Raw genomic sequence first — 1,765 nt, forward strand, 5'->3', positions numbered from 1 at the left:
AGAAATAGATTAAAATATCATTATAAAGTTTTAACCTTGATTATAACTACATTATTTATTGTAATACAGTAAGTCTGAATAATAAACACAAACCCATTAAATATACAAACTGTTAAAATACAGTGTTAAAAAGTACATATGTTATACAATATTGCATTAGCTATAAATAAAATAGATGTGTAAAAATGGTGTTTGTGTTTTTCTATATATTGTCTATATTTTTTTTTCTATAATGAGTTTTCCCGCATTCAGTTCAGGTTTCATAAGCAGAATATAGATTTTTGGGAAAAATATACAGCCCAGAACTCCAGCACATGAGGTCAGGATGGCGAATATCTCCACAGCCACTGTGTCTTTCCCTTTGGTGCTCAGATAGGCCGGGATCATTGCAATCCAGACACTGCAGAACACCAGCATGCTGAAGGTGATGTACTTGGCCTCATTAAAGCTGTCCGGTAATGTCCTCACCATGAAAGCCAGAACAAAGCTCACAGCTGCCAGGATCCCCATGTAACCCAACATAAAGTAAAATCCAATATTTGACCCCTCATTACACTGAATGGTGATCATTCCCTGATAGGAGTGATGGTCATATTCCTGATAGGGAGGAGAAACAGACATCCATATAAGACAGATCACAGCTTGGACAGAGGAGCACATAATGACAACATAATTAGACACTTTGAGTGTGACCCACTTCCTCCATAGACTGCCAGGCTTGGTGGCTTTGAAAGCAATGCAGACAGTGACTGTCTTGCCCAGTACAGAAGAGATAGCTGTGGAGAAGAAGATCCCAAATGACATCTGTCTCAGCCTGCAGGTAATATCCACCGGCCGACCGAGAAATAAGAACACACAGAGGAAGCTCAGCAAGATGGAGACCAGGAGAATGAAGCTTACAGTCCGATTATTGGCTTTCACAATTGGAGTGTACCAGTAATATATAAAATTCCCTAATATAAATAATGTTATGGCAGAAAAAGATAAAGCTGTTACTGCAAAAATTAAAACCACATTATCCTTTTCATATGACAGAAAGTCGTATGTTTTTGGAATACATCTAATTGTTCTCTCATCCGGCCACTCTTCATCAGGACATCTATGGCAGGTCTCACTGTCTGTAAAAATGTAATGGGAAAAAAAATATTTGTCAGTTGTGTTTCTACATTAAATAATTAAAACCTCCATATTAATTTCATATTTTCATTATTTATTTGTGAAAAGTGTTTGTGAGGCTTTTTTTGTATCAAATATACTCTCTGCTTCATTTATTAGCATAAACATTGAAAAGTTGAAAGATTTTGTGGAAATATATTAAGTACATAAGATTATAAATCCTGCCAAAATGTAATACAGTATTCCTTGAAATGATTTAATTGAATCACTTAAGACTAGTGTAAATACTGGTTGTTGCAACACCGATAAATTTAGCTGATACTAACCCATACTTCCTTTTATAGTTAATATTTCATGCCAAATGTGACATAACGTTTAGATACCAAGAACGCCTGTTTCAGATGCGGTCACAACATTGATGGTGTCACAACTAAGTGATAATTGGCAGACTATGCATGTCGGTCACTGGTGCATTAACATTGCGACCACCTGTTACAGACAGGGGAAGTTGAAGCCAGGGAAAGCTGTTAGCAATGATGGATGCCACATTAAGATGCCCCCACATGAGGGACTAGCACCTCCAGACCCAGAAAGTGAACCTCAGGCTCTTGCACATTGTGATATTACCTTCCCCCTCTAGGGTGGGCAC

At 37.5% G+C, this 1,765-nt stretch overlaps 1 protein-coding gene across 1 annotated transcript; it reads right to left on the reverse strand.

Annotated features, from left to right (window-relative positions):
- Positions 1-213: 213 nt before the first annotated feature.
- On the reverse strand, positions 214-1,446 carry LOC135051866 (vomeronasal type-2 receptor 26-like). The gene is made up of 2 exons (XM_063957410.1): positions 1,443-1,446; positions 214-1,118 (listed from the first exon to the last, which is right to left on the reverse strand). The coding sequence occupies exons 1-2, from the start codon at positions 1,444-1,446 to the stop codon at positions 214-216; spliced, it is 909 nt and encodes a 302-aa protein (XP_063813480.1).
- Positions 1,447-1,765: the final 319 nt, after the last annotated feature.

Source organism: Pseudophryne corroboree, chromosome 1, assembly GCF_028390025.1.
Source record: "Pseudophryne corroboree isolate aPseCor3 chromosome 1, aPseCor3.hap2, whole genome shotgun sequence".
NCBI lineage: Eukaryota > Metazoa > Chordata > Amphibia > Anura > Myobatrachidae > Pseudophryne > Pseudophryne corroboree.